Source organism: Halichondria panicea, chromosome 9, assembly GCF_963675165.1.
Source record: "Halichondria panicea chromosome 9, odHalPani1.1, whole genome shotgun sequence".
Lineage (NCBI taxonomy): Eukaryota > Metazoa > Porifera > Demospongiae > Suberitida > Halichondriidae > Halichondria > Halichondria panicea.
In genome coordinates this window covers 3,907,173-3,923,841 of record NC_087385.1, presented here as the reverse complement: position 1 = coordinate 3,923,841, position 16,669 = coordinate 3,907,173, and the positions used below count along the sequence as shown (strand labels likewise).

Sequence of the window (16,669 nt, the reverse complement as noted above, 5' to 3'; positions counted from 1 at the left end):
ACCAAATGTTTTTTTTCAGGATGGGAAATCCCCACTCCTGGCTGCCTGTAAGGGAGGTCACACTGAGACTGCAAAGTTGTTGATTGACAGGGGAGCAGATGTGAACCAGCTTGATGAGGTAGGTGTCACCTAGCTAGCTCATAAACAAGTCACTGATCATCGGTATGATGACTAACAATAATGCAAAGTACGTACTAAATTTTTTTCAGTATGAGAAATCCCCACTCCTGGCTGCCTGTGAGGGAGGTCACATTGAGACTGCAAAGTTGTTGATTGACAGGGGAGCAGATGTAAACAAGTTTAATAAGGTAAGTGTCACCTAGCTAGCTCATAAAACAAGTCACTGACTTTCTATAGTTCCTAACATTAATGTAAGATATGTACCAAATGTTTTTTCAGTATGGGAAATCCCCACTCCTGGCTGTCTGTGAGGGAGGTCACACTGAGACTGCAAAGTTGTTGATTGACAGGGGAGCAGATGTGAACCAGCTTGATGAGGTAGGTGTCACCTAGCTAGCTCATAAACAAGTCACTGATCACTGATTTTCTGTAGTTCCTAACAGTAATGTAAGATACGTACCAAATGTTTTTTTCAGGGTGGGAAATCCCCACTCCTGGCTGCCTGTGAGGGAGGTCACACTGAGACTGCAAAGTTGTTGATTGACAGGGGAGCAGATGTGAACCAGCTTGATGAGGTAGGTGTCACCTAGCTAGCTCATAAACAAGTCACTGATTTTCTGTAGTTCCTAACAGTAATGTAAGATACGTACCAAATGTTTTTTTCAGGGTGGGAAATCCCCACTCCTGGCTGCCTGTGAGGGAGGTCACACTGAGACTGCAAAGTTGTTGATTGACAGGGGAGCAGATGTGAACCAGCTTGATGAGGTAGGTGTCACCTAGCTAGCTCATAAACAAGTCACTGATCATCGGTATGATGACTAACAATAATGCAAAGTACGTACTAAATTTTTTTTCAGTATGAGAAATCCCCACTCCTGGCTGCCTGTGAGGGAGGTCACACTGAGACTGCAAAGTTGGTGATTGACAGGGGAGCAGACGTAAACCAGCTTGATGTGGTAGGTGTCACCTAGCTAGCTAGTAAACAAGTCACTGATCACTGATTTCCTGTAGTTCCTAACAGACTGCAAAGTTGTTGATTGACAAGATCAGAGAACCAGCGTGGCCAGCTCTGGTGGCAGTAGCTACCTGCTATATGATAATGATCTGTACTATCAGTAGACTATATAATAGCATGTAGAAAGACACAAGAAAAGGTGATAGTCTGATAGAATCTGAACATGTAACTAGTAGTTCATCTAGCTAAGCCTAAGGTATAGCTAGCTATAGTGCTTGCAAACTTCCAGTTCCAAGTCCATGTCCAGCTTGCTGCAGGCAAAGTTTTATTAGTCATAGATATCTGCGTGGGCAGTCTAACATCTCTAGCTCAGCATGCCCACGCTCATCACCCTTCTACCACCCTTCTACCCTCACGCGACTTCCCGATACAGGCTCTCCTTTTTCCTAACTCTACGTCTATTCTTTCTTTATTCCTCCAATTAATACCGTATTTTATCTCATTGAACGATTAATACAGTTATTGAACGATTGTGATAAAGAACAGAAAAAGGAGAGCCTGTGTAGAGGCTATTGTCAGCCTTCACTCCGTTCAGACGATTGTCATCCACACGGTTGCAGGCTTGTGAGTCTTTTGTTAACATAACAGGCTAAGGGTAGCTATTAGAATGCTATCAGATAGGCTAGAAACCTTCACAATCGAACTTTTATCTACTTTCTTCAATCCACTTCCGTTCGCTGTGACGTCATTGTTTTACTGAGCATTATACGATGTTATCCAAATTACCCAGTTTCTGGATAATAGGTAGCGCATGCGCAAACAGTCGATACCAGGCCCATCTTCAATGTGGCTTGGAATCGAGGCTACCCCTGACCTTACAGTGGTTGATCCCAGAGGAAGTCCGACAGGCGCGGTGCAGCTCAAGCAATTAGCCTCTGATTACTCTCAGTAAAAACATACGATGTGGGCGGATAATTATTGTTAATTGCCTGAGCTGCACCGCGCCTGTCGTACCTCCTCTGGGTTGATCCATAGACATAATTGAGTGGGAGCTTTCATATTCACTTATCACTTACTTTTAGTTCTCCTGCGAAGCTCTGTTTGCGCAGCTCTAAACCTCCCCTCCAGCACATGTTGACTGTCTCTAAGGAGTGCTGAGCTTTTTTAGGCAAATCTGATGTTTTAATGTGTATGCTGACTGTTTCATAGAAGTGATGACGCGGAGTCTGTCCCGCTTGAGCCCTGCCTTAATCGCCGCTGGAACCCCCCCTGACAAAAAATCCTTGATCCGCCACTGAGTGGTTCATTGTATCTGGGATTTAATGTCTGTTATATTTTGTATTCTATAGGATTACATACGTGCTGACCACATACGTGCTGACCAAAAACCTTCCAAAGAGTTGTTTTCCTACAAACAATACGAGAGGTCTTCCTCACGTGCTGGTTCGGTGGGGTCACATCACAGTCGGGGAAGCAGCTGTGGTAGTAGGAGGAGCTATGCAGAATGAACGAGTAGTCTATAGCAGTCAACATTCAATTTGGTTTTTATATTCAATAAAGATTTTGTATAACATAAGTTTGTAGTTATAAAACATAAAAATTCAATGAGACCACTAGTAGTAATTCATGACAGTAGTCCAAACAGTGGACTTGCGTACTGCATCGCTTTGACCTTGGGGTGAGGCTGTATGGGATAAAATAGTCTTTCATAATTATAGGATTTTTAGCTGGGAGGAGGAAACATTTAAAAGGAATGTTTTCTGCAATTTGTATGCTTCAAACATTATTGGGGCGAGCAGAGAGGCTCAGCGATCGGATATCCGTTTGTCTCGCAGTCAGTTCAGATTTTTTAGTGTGCCGATCGCTAACGATCATTTGCTGGTGAGCAAGACATTAATTTTTCTACTGGATATACAGCTAAACTAAGGCAATGGCGTTCCCATACGCCATATCAAAGACACCATCTCCATCTGCTGGCAAGGCTAAGGGAAGTTTGATAACAAGTACGAGCTAATGAGACAGAAGCTCATTTGTTGTCAAAAGGCTCAAATTCAAGAGAATTGCAGTTTATAGAGGGGCCACTCACTTGTTGTCAAAAGGCTTAAATTCAAGTTTATAGAGGGGCCACTCACTACAACTTTGCTAAGGCTTTTAGCATTCCCCTTGAGGCCGCAGGAGGAATATGGTAAAGCTGACTGTGTGTGTGTGTGTGTGTGTGTATTCCAGCTGTAACCGCTCAACAGTTGCAATACGACAAAAACTAACAGTTTCTATAGACTTTTAGCCATATTATCTTGGATTGGCCAACTAAAGTCTTTCTCAAGTTATGGCTCACAGAGAAGGCTACATCATCTGTTCGCACAAACTTTCAAGGCTGCATGTACGTACACTGCCAGAAGCCCTTCTATAAGTATACGTATGTTACTGTAGATCTGGTTTAGAATGATACTGTAGAAGCCGACATAAATTATGGTGTTTCTAACTATTGCGAATTGCTTTTGAAAAACTCGCAATTCACAATCAAAGAACCTTGCATTCGAACCCGATACAGTGGTTTTCCATACCTTTGCAGGCTATACTCCAAGAGCACTGCAACCACAATGTAGTGATTACCTGTCTGTGTTATTTTAGTCCACCCACACATCACAAAAATCAATGTGGGTAAAATACTGGCTATTGCAGACTTTTCACACAACTCAAGGGGTTACTACTCTACTTTCACAGCACTACTTTCACAGCACTCCTTCTATATAATGCTTGAGGTCAACAAGCTGCTTTCGGAAATATCCAATTTTGAGCCTAGTAAATACAGGCCCTCCGCTCCCTATAGCTATACATACAAGTTTTAGCTTATATCATTTTGCCACAATGAACCAAGCAACAAGTTAGCTGAGCTACCATCAGAGCTACCATCACTTCAGTCAGACAAAATATGAGACACCTGGAACATTTAGCGGCTATTATAATTATTTGGCGATTTTTAATTTGACGTCTTAGGCTACTACAGCAATTAGGTCCACTAATTTGGCAGTTTTGAAATTGCCAAATTAAAACCAGTTACAGTTTGCATTTTGCAGGCCATAGCAAGTAATTTTGTTGGCTTGTTACTAACAATCATAACAGAAGCCAACCAAAATACTATATTTACTACATTGTGGTTGCAGTGCTCTTGCAGTATAGCCTGCAAAGGTAAGGAAAACCACTGTAGACAGTATGACATTTCATATGCATGTATGAATTAATAATGACCTGTACATACAAATTACTTGCAAGACTCACCACTGCCTCGTAGACTGTGAATTCTGGTTTCAGGTCTTTAGTCAGTGTGATGAACGCTCCTTTGTTGCCCATTTGGTCACTGTACGGTGGAGAAACGAGGAGGGATTAAAACGAATAATTCTTTAAGTTAGAGTAACTTGCGTACCAATAGTTGGGTGCTGAAAACACTGTGATGCACTTTCCGTTGTGACTGACTTCATATCCTTCTGGTTTCACCTCATGACTGCGAATTACCAGCTCTGAAACAGTGCACATAATATAATTATGCTGGCCACCAAGAGCTCAATGAATTTTTGTTGCCACCTTTAGAACTATAAGTGCATGCTGCACAGGGTGGGTAACGTAGGTCCATACAGTACATGTTCTAATATACCATAAATTGTCCAGGTATAATGAGCTATTACAGCGCACGTGAGATTTCCGGAATAAAATAACAGGAATGTGGCTGCAGCGAATCAGCTACATTGTACATGTGTACGTTTAATAGTACCAAGGGCGTATAAAAAGAGAGAGGGCATGCATGCAACTGACTATCAACCCTACATGCGAGCAAAAACAAACCGGAAATACTAATACTGTACTGTACAGTATATTTATTTGTATATTACTGTACTTTTTCACCTCCGGGTCCCCCTTTAGTTTTTGCTCGCAAGCTGTTGCATGCCATCTCGAGTAAATGATGTCCTGGTTTTATACAAAAAGAAAAATGCTCAGAAAACTGTCTGGGTAATTAGAAGTTTCTGATAAATAGAACCCATTCCGTAAAAAGTATTATTTGTTGCGCTTTCTTGCTTTCTCACTGTCTATATTGTATAAGTTTACATGCAGTTCAAACGTACATAGAGAACGCCCATTCTCAAATACTAGTTGCCAACACTGACTCTCCTCACCTAGTCCATTTCTTGAGAGGAAATCTTCTGTGACATTGGGCCCGAACTGAGTACCCACTCCTCTCTTACTAGGGGACCGTCCATTCTGTACGTGTGAGAGGGGAAATGTGGTTTTGGTAGCAACTCACACACACACACTAGTACATGTATAACGTTTAATGAAATGTAATGTATTAAAAGTCATATACACACCAGCATTTGTGGATCAGACCAGAGAAGATCGCACATTATACCTACAAAAGGCATGACAAGTTTGAGGCATTCATATTAACAAGGTGTATACCATCTTCCGGAGGTTGTCTGTCTCTGTCAACCTTTCTGATGTCATCTAGTAACACATCATCGTCCTTGAAGAGTCCGCCATGAGTCACCTGTGTAAGGTGGTATACTGTAGGTTACATAAACCGGAATTAGGATAAGTAACTGTGGGTATCGATCATCTGTGCTGGTAAATTTGAATGTTATTTCTAGTTCTGTACATACAATCTGTGCATAGAATTTACATGTATGGATAAGAACGGAGACAATGCTGTATGCATATAACAATGTACGTGTACATGTAGTAGCTACATGTAGTATGCGTACGTACATGTACAACCTCACCAGGATCTTGCCGCCTATGATGTGAGCCAGGGGCAAGTAGTTGAAGACTTCAGTGAAAAGTTCGACCATTTGTGAGCTATATTTCTTCTGCACCTCTCCCTCAAACCCGTACATTTTGTTCATCGTTTCACTCTCGTGGTTGCCTGGGTTACAGAGGGTTGGAGAGGGTAAAATACATCAAGCTTATACTAACACATAATAATCATACATACATGTACATAGCATGCCAAGAGGTGCTTTACAGAAATTACCATTAGCAAAGAGTGTCTCCACAGTAAAAATTAGTACATCAGCTCACTGAACTCACCTCTGGACAAGTGGAAGTGGTTAGGATAGAGGGCCTTGAACCCAAACAGTGTCAAAACGACTTCCACCGAGAACGAGCCTCTGTCCACAAAGTCTCCATTGAATAGCTACTCAGGGTCAAGGGTAAAAATGCTCGGTTGATGGCAGTAAATGCATACTCAACGGCTTAACAGGTTACTACTCGATAAAAAAAAAGAAACAGGTATTCAAATACACTAGCTGATACAAGTGTTTCACTACAGCTGCCTACAAATACATGTACCGTATTTACTTGATTAAACGCCCATCTCGTTTAAACGCCCATGGTAAAAGCTGTCTTTGTCAATAAACGCCCCTCTTAAATAATCGCCCGTGTATGGGGCGTGGCACTGTGGGTGGAGCTGAATTAGCATGTGAAACCAGCTGAAACAAGGGCAGCATAGAATAAATAGATACTATTTATGATGGCAGAGAGGACACAGAGGGAGAAACACCACTCCTACGACTTAAGATTGAAACTGAGAGCTGTAGCAGCAGCCAAAAAGAGTTTGAAGTAGACAAAACAATAAACGCCCGTTTTAAATAAGCGCCCATCTCGTTTAAATGCCCCCTCTACAGATGCTGCTAGAAAATAAACACCTGGGCGTTTAATCAAGTTAATACAGTATGCGTAGCTGGTACATGTACTTTCGAGGATACGTAAGGGTCATCTCGGGAAATCAAGTTAATACAGTATGCGTAGCTGGTACATGTACTTTCGAGGATACGTAAGGGTCATCTCGGGATGGAAGGCCATTTAGTTTGAATACGTTTAACAGATCGTAAAACTGTCCGTGAATGTCCCCATAAACTGTAAACTTGTTGCACTGTGTTAATGTGTTGAACAGAACAAGAACATAATTTGCTCGTAACGTTTGGAGATTTACAAAACACAATGGGTACTTTACCTCGGGTATAGTCACATCCACCAGTGAGGGTAGAGTCTGGAAAATTTTTTCACTTCCAAAATAATCTACAGAATAATTTGCCGATTACAACTTGGACGATATCAGTCCAACTAGATCTACCATTACATTAATTTCTCCAGCCATACACACAATACACACTGTACCTTGAAGGCATACTTTCTGTGTAGTATCTTCTGGTTTCTCATCCAGTCCAGCAGCTCACGCATGAAACCCACAGTGGTCTCTCCATCCAGTCTTGGACCCGCGTACCCACTGTCAACAGCTGTGGCAGAGAAATATGTACGAACTTTATTTATCTCAATACTATACTAAGAGACACAATATCGTTTTTAGCACATCCGTCCCAAAACAAAATACTTTAGAGTGCTATTAAACGGTAATACAAGAAGGCACCACATTCGAATTACTGCGAGTGTGTACGGTAGACCCACTCTAACCCCCATTATTTCCACCTACCCATACTCTCCACGTCCGTAGGGCCTTTTCCTTGTGCTGTCCACAGCATGCATGCAATCATAGATAGACTACTTAATTTATAGTATCTATGATGCAGATGCATTAGCGCTTTACTAGCCTTCCCAAATGCTATCTGACTCATTCATTATCTTGTTGCCTCATTGAGCTGAGCGTCCTTGTCATCATAATTATTGTCTTGAAAGACTTTTGTAGTATCCCAGGGATGTGTTTATTCTCAGGAAGTACAACAAGAAGCACCTCAAGAAAGAGAGGGCCAAGCAAAGAGCTGAGCTGGTGAAAGCTTGGATGTCCTGAGTGAGCCAAGGTTGAATTTGTGTAGATCGAGTAGATCTACATTGTAGAATGAAGCAAATATTCTGCATAAATTCTTATAAGTTAGTGTTCTTTTTATAATTATACATTTGTAGAGCGGTTGCCCATTGATGATGAGTGACTGCTGAAACTATTTAAGCTACTCAAGCCAGAGGTGAGAAGCATATGTTTGGCGTACACGTATATAAAAAGAACATGGAGTACAAGAATCATAATTATGCTGTTGCATGCAGTGATTCCATGCAAGATTGAACGTGATACCTTGAGTTGTCTTGCAAAAATAATATTTACAAATGACGTAGTTGTGCTGATACCAATGTGTAGGTGAATGACCAAGCTACAACATACTCAAAAATTGTTATAGTGGGTAATCGGTTAGAGTAATAAAACAGTAATCTTATACAGCTAAGGTCCTAGACTTCATCACATAATTGTTCAATGGTTTAGGTATCCTGACCATCCCTTTATGGGTCTTACATAATTATGTTCACAGTGTATATAATTCATGATTAATTTTACTGGTTTTTAAGGTACACTTTTGGTTAGAGTAATATCTTCTGAACATTTTATAGCTTAGCTTTTAAACTTCTCTGGTAAGTTTACAAATAAATGTATACATATTTTGCCATTATTATGCAATTGCGGGTGTTGATTACTTTAAAATCGCAAAACCTATAGTTCGCAAATAATTTTCTGCTGACTTTGGCTTATTTGCAACTTTAAGTATTTACACTCTCCATGGCAATACCATATCAGAGCCGGAGGAAGCAAATATGAAGTGGTCAGGCCGGACCCATAAAGGGGAAATTTTTTTTGAATGGTGCTTGCTGGTGCATTCTGGTGCATTTTGAGTAATATTTAATGAATTTGAAAATTTACATTTTAATTTAGACAATCACAAAAATTAATATTGGTACAGATGTTGCACCGGTTGCACCTAAAACTTTCCTGAGACGATGATAGGAAGGACATGTTCTTCTGCTGGTTTGGAGAGGCACCAATGTGAGGACACTGAAAGGAACTCGATTGCAGTTTGGAGAGAGGAGAGAGACATTTTCTTCTGGCTTGCAGCTAGATCTGACACTAGATAGTCTGAAACTGCAGTACTATACCAGTCTATTACACTATTACCAGCACCGTTGAGTAAGGCCAAACTGATTAATTTTTCATTTTTAATGTTAACGACCGTTACCAAATAAATAAGTGAACACTAGAAAAGTGGTCAGGTTTTGGCCTGACCAACCTGACCGGTTCCGCCGGCCCTGCATATAATTTTCCAATACTGGTGTTTGCAGAATCTTTGCAACACACCAGTAAAAGCGTAGAGCGTTACGCGTTCCTTATATGGATTTTGTGTACACACTGTGGTCTGTTTTACTACTTAAATGTGTGAGCATTTCCATATAAGGAACCACAGTGCTCAATACTTTTATTCATGTGTTGCAAGGATTCTGCAAACTCCAGTATTCACTACACATAATATTACCCATGCAGCATTGTATGTCACATATGCACTATAGAATAATGACAGTGAGAACAGACACCTGGTAACAGAGTTAGACCCTGAACACACTAGATGGGTTGATTGGTGACACAGCTTATCTCTGTGAATGAAACTGCACTTTTATATAATTATACACTTCTGAAAAGTGCATACTCATAACATTATTATTATCTGCAGGTCCTTAATCTGGAAAAAACTGCACACCACTCTACAAACAAGGTTGGGCACGTTGTGAGTGTGATGTGTCTGTATAATTATGTGTGTGTTGGCGATTTATTGTCTGCAGCATTCTTCTTCGTCAGCTTGCGTGGTCTTCCTGATCAAGATGGCTCGAAAAATAACAGCTGTAAGCATTAATTACTTTTGCTTATGCATACATTGCCTCTCATTACCGTAATGTAATTAGTATACGCCTGTCTCATACACACACACGCACACACACACACACACACACACACACACACACACAGTGGGCAGGCTTCGACAAGATTGTTCTCTTCTTGATCGTTTTTCACACTGTTCTCTTTTCTGTCAAGTGGGAAGGGATGTCCCTCGCCACAGAACTTGTCGTTCAAGGTACTTGCAATAATTATGTTTTTTTTATGGTATTTTTTTATGGTATTTTGAACTGGTCCTGTGTTTGAGAACATCAGCTATCACTGTTTTCTTGGTAAGGCTGAAAAAACCAAGAGGATAGTTAGCATGAATTATTGACTTCTTCTTCGCACACAATAAATATACATTACTGATTCACTGCAGCTGGAAATGTTTGTTCGGTTGGTTGGTAAAGGTAGACATTTCTTTATCAATTCACTGGTTTCACCTTGGTAAACTCTAGAGCACACTGATGCAGTATTTGTTGTACTGCATGTGAATGCTGTTCTTCATGCAATATTATACTACGAATTACAAAAATTTGTAACTGCAATGCTACGGCAAATAAAGACAATGGGACCTCTGTTAACAACCACCTCTGAATAAAGGCCAGTTGCTATATAACGGCCAGGCACCCAGGTCCCAAATGTATAAAAAACAACCTCTCAACAAAGGCCACCTCTGTATAAAGGCCAAAACATTGTTCCCCAAAGGGGTCCGTTATAGAGGGGTTCCACTGTATAGCTATTATACACACGGGCGGTTTACACAATGACAATAAATGTGTTGGCGTATTCCACACAGCTCAAGCATATAATACATTCCCCATGCACAGATCAATCTAAGTTCCCACATTTCTCGTCACCCATCGATAACTTTATATCTCGTCAGTCTAAGCCTAACTCAGATCCTGTTCAATGCTACCTCACCCGCCGACGATTATCCTCCATCTCAAACGAACTGAAGCAATCATTTGAGCGTCGCTATTCAAGTCCTAGGAACTCAATTGAAATGGACTTAGCTACCTCACAAGCTGACTTGTCTTTGGCTGAGAATAAACAGAAATCCAGCTTTTCAAATGCCTCGACAATAATAGACCAAAAAACGCAGTCTGCTACCTTGGTGTCGAGTGTGCTGAATGAAAATGACATCAAAGTTGACCGTCTAGTTCAAATTCGCAGTTCTGAAAAGGACTACCCTGGAGAATATAGTGAAATTGAGAGTTTGGACCAAATCAGTGATGTCAGTGGTTCACTTCACAAAGATGGTGAACTACGAAACTCTAGAGGGTTCTTTAAAACATCTCTGGTAAGTATTTTTTAGGGGGAGGAGGGATTAGCTCATATAAGATCCCTATGCAAATGTGTATGGCGCTATCTCTAAGTTAGCCTCACTACACACGCATGTTATACTGCTGCAGATTTCAGTGGAGGAAGTAGCTGAGCCTACCGAATTCCCAGTCTCTGACGTCATACTGCTAGAAAGTCACAAGGCAAAGAAGCCTGGTCCAGGTTCAAGGGCCAGCAAAGAAATGCCTGATTGGGTGAATAAGTTGGCCGAAAAGTACGATATGACTGTTCACAGTGATAGATCTAGTCCTCCCATCTAATGATCTAAAGTAGCTAGGCTAATACACAATCATGTATATCAATCATCAAGATATTATCGAAAATAAATGGAAAAGGGTCACACAATACATTAGCATCTTAGCTCTATAAGCATCTCTGTTGGGTGTGTCACCATGCATCTGTGGTCAGCCTATAGGGAGTTCCCATAATGATCAGAAATGGGAAATTTACTGACACTGTCCATGTGTCTGGAAGTTGTGCTCCCAAAAACAATCATCTATCAGGGACACCATACCACTCCTGACTCCTGAGTACCGTACGTTCTAATTATAGAACCAGTAAAAAATAATTATTTTTTTAGAAACAATGTAGATTTATTTGCAGCATGCATCTAAGTATTGGGTGTGTCTCACCATCCTATCAGTTGTGGTCAGCCTAGGGAGTTCCCAAATCTATACATAATTAATTATAGCTACATCATAAACTATTCTAGTTCTATCTAGAATGGGAAATTTACTGTCTGGAAGTCGTGCTCCCAAACAATCATCTATCAGGGACACCACTCCTGAGTACTTAGCATTTCGAAAGTGCTATGAGAATGTAATTGCTACTGTAAAAGAGCAACCTGGCGCCATCTGTGATGCCCTCTATGCAAAGGGGTATGTACCCTCTTCTGTTCGCGATTTCACCCGAAACATGTCAATACTGGATGAAATGAAAGCTCAGAAACTTGTGGACACTATTATCGATCGGATTGAACGTGATCCCAATGTTTTCCATGGCTTTGTTGACATTATAAAGGGCCCTTCTACTGACGATATTGTCAGAATCCTACAAGAAGCCTACGACACTGAATGTGGTATAGTTGGGGCCGGGGATCCCGAGCCTGAACAATCACATCAAGCAAAATTTAGTGCTGAATGTGACTATAGAGAGCTTGAACAACTGACATCACATCAACTTACGTCAAAACTCACAGAAGGAACTGAAGACAATGATTCTTCTGGAGACGAGTCATTTCACTCTACTGCAGCTGAACTAAGGAGCTTTATCTGTCCTTTCTGCAATGAATGCACTCTCGAACGCTTTTTTTCTGAAGAGGGCTGTCCACATAGAACGAGATCAATTGAAGGATACAGCAAGCTATTTCCGTACATGGATGTAAAGGGTCTCGAAAAGGATGATATTATTGATCTGCAACAAAGATTGATATCTGATACGAAAGAAATTCTCACAAAATTTGCTGATTTTTCGATTTATATTCGGGAGTCATTAAAAAGGCAAAATATCCTTCTAGAAGAAATCAAACACTCCATCTTAAGCCTCAGGGCTTTCAGAGAAATAGACAATGAAGTAAAAGTGCTTGACAGTATAGAACATCAAGAGAAGTTACTTGGGGCAAGTTCAGTGTCTGAGATGTTCTTGATTCTTCAAAGTAATAACTACATCTCGTTCTACAATTACCATTTACTGGAACACCTCATTAAGCATCATGGGTGCTCTGATGACCATAGGCTACTGGAAGAATACCTAAGAGATTTGCATACCTTTTGTCAGCGAAATGTATTTGAAATTCCACCATTAGTATTTTCTAGTGGATGCAATGTTCCCGAAAAAGGTAAGCTGTTTGCTCTCAAATGTGCAACAGGTGTTGAAACACTGGAAGGAGTGCAAGCACTCCAAAACGAAGTAGCAAAGGTGTTTGGTTTGCGGTTTTCAGCTCTGCGACTATGCTTGATTAAGAATGGCTGTGTCGAGCTTCACCTCATGGTTTCTGCTGCTGTTGCTAAAAGTATCTTGCCAGTGTCTCACGAGCATCACTTAGCTCTTAGTGAGATTGGGGTCAAATTTCTCGTAAGTCCGGTTTGTATATATAATTAATGTATGCATGTAGTGATAAAGAAGCGTGTCAAACTAAATTTATTTTCAACAATATAGGAGCTATCAGATCAGCTAATTCTAGCGTGTTTGAAAGGGTCAATCTCAGAAGTGGCGTCTCTCATGGAACACGGAGCAAGTGTGGATTGCAGATCGAAGGTAAATAGGGGTCAAGCGTACTGATAATAAATTATAGCTCATAATTATGTTTGCATAATTGTGGGAGATCAAACTGAGAATTTACATGCATTGGCCAGTTCTTGATTATCAAATGTATATATATAAGCAGGATATACCGTATTACTAGCCTCCTTTGCAGCCTCTCCTTTTTCTGTTCTAAGAAAAAATACAGGAGGAAATGGAGGAACAAAAAAAAAAGAAGGGGGAGACAACGAAAAAGGAGAAGTCTCCTTTTTCTTTCACAGTTGTTTCTTTCTTTGTTCCTCCAATTCTTACTGTATTTTATCTTATTGACCTGTGTGACAAAAGAACAAGAAAAAGGAGAGCCTGCGAAGGAGGTTTAAATACCGTATTACTACAATGTTTTGGGAGGAAAAATATTTGCAATCTAACTTTACGATCATGATGTCATACACTTGCAAAGTTTGCTAATAATAGATACCTGTATTTGTTTGATGTTTGAATCAATATATACTAGGAGAAATAATAATATAAGGTTACAGGATGGGACATCGCCACTCCTAGCTGCCTGTGAAGGAGGTCACACTGAGACTGCAAAGTTGTTGATTGACAAGGGGGGAGCAGATGTGAACCAGCTTGTTAGGGTGAGTTTTCACCTAGCTAGTAGCTCCTAAACAAATCCACTGATTAACTATACTATTTAAAGGGACAACAAGTCATTAGTTGCTAGGATACAATATAGTGTAAGGTACCAAATGTTTTGTACAGGATGGGACATCCCCACTCCTAGCTGCCTGTGAGGGAGGTCACACTGAAACTGCGCAGTTGTTGATTGACAGGGGAGCAGATGTGAACCAGCTTGTTAGGGTGAGTTTTCACCTAATTAGTTGCTAGGATACAATATAGTGCCAAATGTTTTGTACAGGATGGGACATCCCCACTCCTAGCTGCCTGTGAGGGAGGTCACACTGAGACTGCAAAGTTGTTGATTGACAGGGGAGCAGATGTGAACCAACTTGATAAGGTGGGTGTCACCTAACTGGTTCGTAAACAAATCACTGATCAACAGTATTGTGCTACAGTAGACCCTCGCTAATCCGGACCCCTTTAGTTCAAAAGCTCGCAAATCCGGACAAAATGGCAAAAAGGAAAAGAGGAGGGGCACGTCAGTAGAATAGAGTAGTGCGCATGTGCACTTAACTTGCTTTGCTAAATCTAACATTCTCTCAGTACAATGGCTACCTGCAAAACTAAAAGAGCTTACAAGACTCACTCTATTGGAGAGAAAATGAGATAAAAAACTTAAAGATTAATCTACCCAGGAGCCCATAAAGAGAAGGAGCGGCTAACTACGGGGATCACGTTTCGTAAGTGGTTATGACCGCATTTCCATATATGCAGAGTTACTTAAGTGGTTGAATCTCTACACATGTTATACGCCATGCAGGGCTGCGGTTTGCAAGCACTTAGTCGCTTCCATACAAGGAAGTTCGGTTTCACGGGTAATTACGAAACGTGATCCCCGAGTATACGTTGAAGTTAGCCGCTCCTTCTCTTTATGGGCTTCTGATCTAGCTATAGCAGTTTCCCTTTTTGGCCACAGTAATAATTATAATCTGTACACGTGCAAGTGACTTCATTTTTAATGACATCCGTTAACCCGAAAATTTCATGTACCCTGCTCTATTAGGTTTGTGAGAGTCTACTGTATTATTTTAAGAAGTTTAATATGTAAGGTACAGACTTAAGAGTGTAGGGCCGCTCTTTGTCTCCCATATATAAATAGTGTAGGGTACACTCTTTGTCCCCCATGTGTATTTTAACGGGAATAAAGAGTGTGCGGACAGATTTTATAGCAGTGAAAAGTACTAGCTATCAGTATTTATACTAGCCACAGCAGTTTATAATTATAGCTAAATGTGGTTGGTATCCTCGAGTAACATCCAATGCAACATGCAACTCACTTATTTCAAGGTGTAGTAATTATAACCAGCACGCTTTACACGCTACATGTTCCATTAGCTCTTGGGAACATAACTTTACTGGAAATGTTTCTTTTTACTGGGTGTAGTCAGTCATTAGCAAGCACTACATGTAGCTCATGGACTAAGCATGTTATAAATCGCTGAAGGAGATGATGTCTCGAGAAAACACAACTTTCTTATTTTGAGGGAGTTACCCGGCACAAATGTTGCTTAATAGCCTTATTCATAGGGCCTAACGCAGATAGTTTTCGAGGCTCCATTGCAGATTCAATGTAAAAGCATCACGTGCACCACTAGCTCCGTTTCCAATCCCTCTAACTCTTCAATCTATGGACAAATTCACAACTAATGTGTTTCCTTAAATGATGAACACTAGAGATTGATAGGCTGGGTTGTGCCCAGCCCAACTTTAGAAGCTGAAGAGGAGTTTTAGCATGGTTTTAGTTACTTACAAGGCTTGAACAGGCTTAATGGTGGTGCAGTACACTTCTACATGTGCAATATTCCGCTCAAAGCACTCATTCTCTCAACACTGCATGATGCCTGTTCGATGCGTTATTTATGACTGCTAAACTGAACACTGACAACCTTCTGATCCACAGCCTCACTGAAAAAGAGCAAAGAAGTGATACAGAGCATCAGAAAACATGAAAGAGACTGATCGGGTGTTATACAGGGGGGAAGGGGATATCCCCCTAAAATTCGCATTCAAGTACTAGTTGTATGACTGACTGAGTGTCCATAGCTGGCAATTTTACATACTAACAGGGTATTAATAGGGTATTGAAATAACAGCTAGTTGATCGACATTTTTTTTAGCAAACTTTTTTCTTATTTCCCCCCTCTACTTCAAAATCCTGTATTACACCCTATAAATTATTGTTTTTCTCGTTTCTCTCACTATAATTATTATACTGAAAAACTGCGAAAAATCTTGCATTCCAAATAAGAATATTATGCAATAACTTCCGGGTGTGCGATATGGGAAAATATCTGCACACTTGGTGATGAGTCGCTTCCTGTGCGATTTGAATGCTGACGTCAGCACTTATTAAAAAGCACGTCAGCGTTTTACATTCAAAGTGCTTTTTAATAAGTGCTGACGTCAGCGTTTTACATTCAAATTGCACAGGAAGCGACTCATCACCAAGTGTGCAGATATTTTTCCGTATCGCACACCCAGAAGTATTATTGCACACTTGTTATTGCACACTAGGCAGTGATTCTTTGAAACGTTTTCAGCAGTGAGAGACAAGAAAACAATACTTATGATCATGCAATGCAATGTTTATCATGTTTTCTGATGCTCTTTGATGCTCTGTATAACTT

The 16,669-nt window shown here is 40.6% G+C and overlaps 4 protein-coding genes and 1 long non-coding RNA gene across 6 annotated transcripts in view; 4 read left to right on the top strand and 1 right to left on the bottom strand.

Moving 5' to 3' along the window:
* The window catches only part of LOC135342016 (uncharacterized), a 106,480-nt gene that overhangs the window by 75,798 nt on the left and 14,013 nt on the right, over window positions 1-16,669 (top strand). The window contains exons 51-56 of the mRNA XM_064538701.1: window positions 20-118; window positions 210-308; window positions 400-498; window positions 597-695; window positions 787-885; window positions 978-1,076. Of these exons, the coding sequence (XP_064394771.1) occupies window positions 20-118; window positions 210-308; window positions 400-498; window positions 597-695; window positions 787-885; window positions 978-1,076 (594 nt within the window). The remainder of the gene's footprint in view (window positions 1-19; window positions 119-209; window positions 309-399; window positions 499-596; window positions 696-786; window positions 886-977; window positions 1,077-16,669) is intronic.
* LOC135342041 (serine/threonine-protein phosphatase 5-like) overlaps window positions 2,617-16,669 on the bottom strand; it is a 35,062-nt gene continuing 21,009 nt past the window's right edge. Inside the window, exons 7-14 of the mRNA XM_064538730.1 lie at window positions 6,155-6,260; window positions 5,848-5,990; window positions 5,528-5,615; window positions 5,437-5,477; window positions 5,245-5,329; window positions 4,500-4,593; window positions 4,355-4,433; window positions 2,617-2,759 (exon numbers count right to left, since the gene is read on the bottom strand). Of these exons, the coding sequence (XP_064394800.1) occupies window positions 2,700-2,759; window positions 4,355-4,433; window positions 4,500-4,593; window positions 5,245-5,329; window positions 5,437-5,477; window positions 5,528-5,615; window positions 5,848-5,990; window positions 6,155-6,260 (696 nt within the window). The 3' untranslated portion in view covers window positions 2,617-2,699. The remainder of the gene's footprint in view (window positions 2,760-4,354; window positions 4,434-4,499; window positions 4,594-5,244; window positions 5,330-5,436; window positions 5,478-5,527; window positions 5,616-5,847; window positions 5,991-6,154; window positions 6,261-16,669) is intronic.
* On the top strand, window positions 9,322-10,034 carry LOC135342066 (uncharacterized). Its single transcript, XR_010396739.1, has 4 exons — window positions 9,322-9,495; window positions 9,571-9,612; window positions 9,680-9,739; window positions 9,864-10,034. It is a non-coding gene; the product is annotated as an uncharacterized LOC135342066 (long non-coding RNA).
* LOC135342058 (uncharacterized) lies at window positions 10,416-11,497 on the top strand. The gene is made up of 2 exons (XM_064538746.1): window positions 10,416-11,076; window positions 11,189-11,497. The coding sequence occupies exons 1-2, from the start codon at window positions 10,540-10,542 to the stop codon at window positions 11,375-11,377; spliced, it is 726 nt and encodes a 241-aa protein (XP_064394816.1). The 5' UTR covers window positions 10,416-10,539; the 3' UTR covers window positions 11,378-11,497.
* On the top strand, window positions 11,789-16,251 carry LOC135342037 (protein TANC2-like). Of its 2 annotated transcripts, XM_064538725.1 has the most exons (6): window positions 11,789-13,190; window positions 13,275-13,373; window positions 13,898-13,999; window positions 14,124-14,222; window positions 14,281-14,379; window positions 15,943-16,251. In XM_064538725.1, exons 1-6 carry the CDS (start codon window positions 11,841-11,843, stop codon window positions 15,949-15,951), a joined length of 1,758 nt encoding a protein of 585 aa, XP_064394795.1. In that variant the 5' UTR covers window positions 11,789-11,840; the 3' UTR covers window positions 15,952-16,251. The 2 variants fall into 2 exon arrangements, with proteins under 2 accessions (XP_064394795.1, XP_064394796.1); XM_064538726.1 differs by lacking the exons at window positions 14,124-14,222; window positions 14,281-14,379; window positions 15,943-16,251 and having other exon boundaries at window positions 13,891-14,000.

Excerpts from the sequence above, each read along its gene's own strand:
- LOC135342058 (XM_064538746.1), top strand. The coding sequence starts at position 10,540 with ATGACAATAAATGTGTTGGCGTATTCCACACAGCTCAAGCATATAATA. Across the intron at positions 11,077-11,188 it reads GGTTCTTTAAAACATCTCTG|ATTTCAGTGGAGGAAGTAGC; the intron begins GTAAGTATTTTT and ends ATACTGCTGCAG.
- LOC135342037 (XM_064538725.1), top strand. The coding sequence starts at position 11,841 with ATGGGAAATTTACTGTCTGGAAGTCGTGCTCCCAAACAATCATCTATC. Across the intron at positions 13,191-13,274 it reads AGATTGGGGTCAAATTTCTC|GAGCTATCAGATCAGCTAAT; the intron begins GTAAGTCCGGTT and ends TCAACAATATAG. Across the intron at positions 14,000-14,123 it reads ATGTGAACCAGCTTGTTAGG|GATGGGACATCCCCACTCCT; the intron begins GTGAGTTTTCAC and ends TGTTTTGTACAG.